This window comes from Salvelinus fontinalis, chromosome 10, assembly GCF_029448725.1.
Source record: "Salvelinus fontinalis isolate EN_2023a chromosome 10, ASM2944872v1, whole genome shotgun sequence".
In the NCBI taxonomy this organism is placed as follows: Eukaryota; Metazoa; Chordata; class Actinopteri; order Salmoniformes; family Salmonidae; genus Salvelinus; species Salvelinus fontinalis.
The window spans coordinates 42,765,503-42,767,722 of NC_074674.1; the positions used below are offsets into that span (position 1 = coordinate 42,765,503).

A 2,220-nucleotide genomic window follows, 5' to 3' on the forward strand; every position below is an offset into this window, starting at 1 on the left:
GAGAGGAGAGGAGAGGAGAGGAGAGGAGAGGAGAGGAGGAATGAGAGGAGATGAAAAGTGAAGGTCTGGTTTAGCAGGAGAATTCACATCAAGCTACGTATGTCCTATTTTCAAATAAAAATACCATTTAAAAAAATATATTCTGTAGAAGACAGTACGATGAGAGTCAGTGCAGGTCTACTGTTCTGTAGATGGTGAAGATGACACTGAGAACAAAGAGGAAAGTTAGCCTGTTTGTACTATGTTATTACTACGGCCAAACCTAAAGTGTTCACCTCTTGGGGTCGCCAGCGTGTACAGGAGAGGAGAACTAATCACACTGACCCAGGGTTATAGGAGGAGAGGAGAGGAGAACTAATCACACTGACCCAGGGTTATAGGAGGAGAGGAGAGGAGAACTAATCACACTGACCCAGGGTTATAGGAGGAGAGGAGAGGAGAACTACTCACACAGACCCAGGGTTATAGGAGGAGAGGAGAGGAGAACTAATCACACTGACCCAGGGTTATAGGAGGAGAGGAGAGGAGAATTACTCACATTGACCCAGGGTTATAGGAGGAGAGGAGAGGAGAATTACTCACATTGACCCAGGGTTATAGGAGGAGAGGAGAATTACTCACACTGACCCAGGGTTACAGGAGGAGAGGAGAAGAGAACTAATCACATTGACCCAGGGTTATAGGAGGAGAGGAGAGGTGAACTAATCACATTGACCCAGGGTTATAGGAGGAGAGGAGAGGTGAACTAATCACACTGACCCAGGGTTATAGGAGGAGAGGAGAGGAGAACTAATCACACTGACCCAGGGTTATAGGAGGAGAGGAGAGGAGAACTAATCACACTGACCCAGGGTTATATGAGGAGAGGAGAGGAGAACTAATCACACTGACCCAGGGTTATAGGAGGAGAGGAGAGGAGAACTAATCACACTGACCCAGGGTTATAGGAGGAGAGGAGAGGAGAACTAATCACACTGACCCAGGGTTATAGGAGGAGAGGAGAGGAGAACTAATCACACTGACCCAGGGTTATAGGAGGAGAGGAGAGGAGAACTAATCACACTGACCCAGGGTTATAGGAGGAGAGGAGAGGAGAACTAATCACATTGACCCATGGGTTATAGGAGGAGAGGAGAGGAGAACTAATCACACTGACCCAGGGTTATAGGAGGAGAGGAGAGGTGAACTAATCACACTGACCCAGGGTTATAGGAGGAGAGGAGAGGAGAACTAATCACACTGACCCAGGGTTATAGGAGGAGAGGAGAGGAGAACTAATCACACTGACCCAGGGTTATAGGAGGAGAGGAGAACTAATCACACTGACCCAGGGTTACAGGAGGAGAGGAGAAGAGAACTAATCACATTGACCCAGGGTTATAGGAGGAGAGGAGAGGTGAACTAATCACACTGACCCAGGGTTATAGGAGAAGAGGAGAGGAGAATTACTCACATTGACCCAGGGTTATAGGAGGAGAGGTGAACTAATCACATTGACCCAGGGTTACAGGAGGAGAGGAGAGGTGAACTAATCACACTGACCCAGGGTTATAGGAGGAGAGGAGAGGTGAACTAATCACACTGACCCAGGGTTACAGGAGGAGAGGAGAGGAGAACTACTCACACTGACCCAGGGTTATAGGAGGAGAGGAGAGGTGAACTAATCACCCTGACCCAGGGTTATAGGAGGAGAGGAGAGGTGAACTAATCACACTGACCCAGGGTTATAGGAGGAGAGGAGAACTACTCACACTGACCCAGGGTTATAGGAGGAGAGGAGAGGAGAACTAATCACACTGACCCAGGGTTATAGGAGGAGAGGAGAGGAGAACTAATCACACTGACCCAGGGTTATAGGAGGAGAGGAGAGGAGAACTACTCACACTGACCCAGGGTTATAGGAGGAGAGGAGAGGAGAACTAATCACACTGACCCAGGGTTATAGGAGGAGAGGAGAACTAATCACATTGACCCAGGGTTATAGGAGGAGAGGAGAATTAATCACATTGACCCAGGGTTATAGGAGGAGAGGAGAGGAGAACTAATCACATTGACCCAGGGTTATAGGAGGAGAGGAGAGGAGAACTAATCACACTGACCCAGGGTTATAGGAGGAGAGGAGAGGAGAACTAATCACACTGACCCAGGGTTATAGGAGGAGAGGAGAGGAGAATTACTCACATTGACCCATGGGTGCTCCAGAACCTGTTCTGCTGTGTA

At 48.5% G+C, this 2,220-nt stretch overlaps 1 protein-coding gene across 1 annotated transcript in view; it reads right to left on the reverse strand.

The window, feature by feature from the left end:
• Nucleotides 1-2,220, reverse strand: part of dclk1a (doublecortin-like kinase 1a) — a gene marked incomplete in the record, with an annotated part of 194,899 nt that overhangs the window by 5,495 nt on the left and 187,184 nt on the right. The window contains 1 exon segment of the mRNA XM_055936842.1: nt 2,182-2,220. Within this exon segment, the coding sequence (XP_055792817.1) occupies nt 2,182-2,220 (39 nt within the window).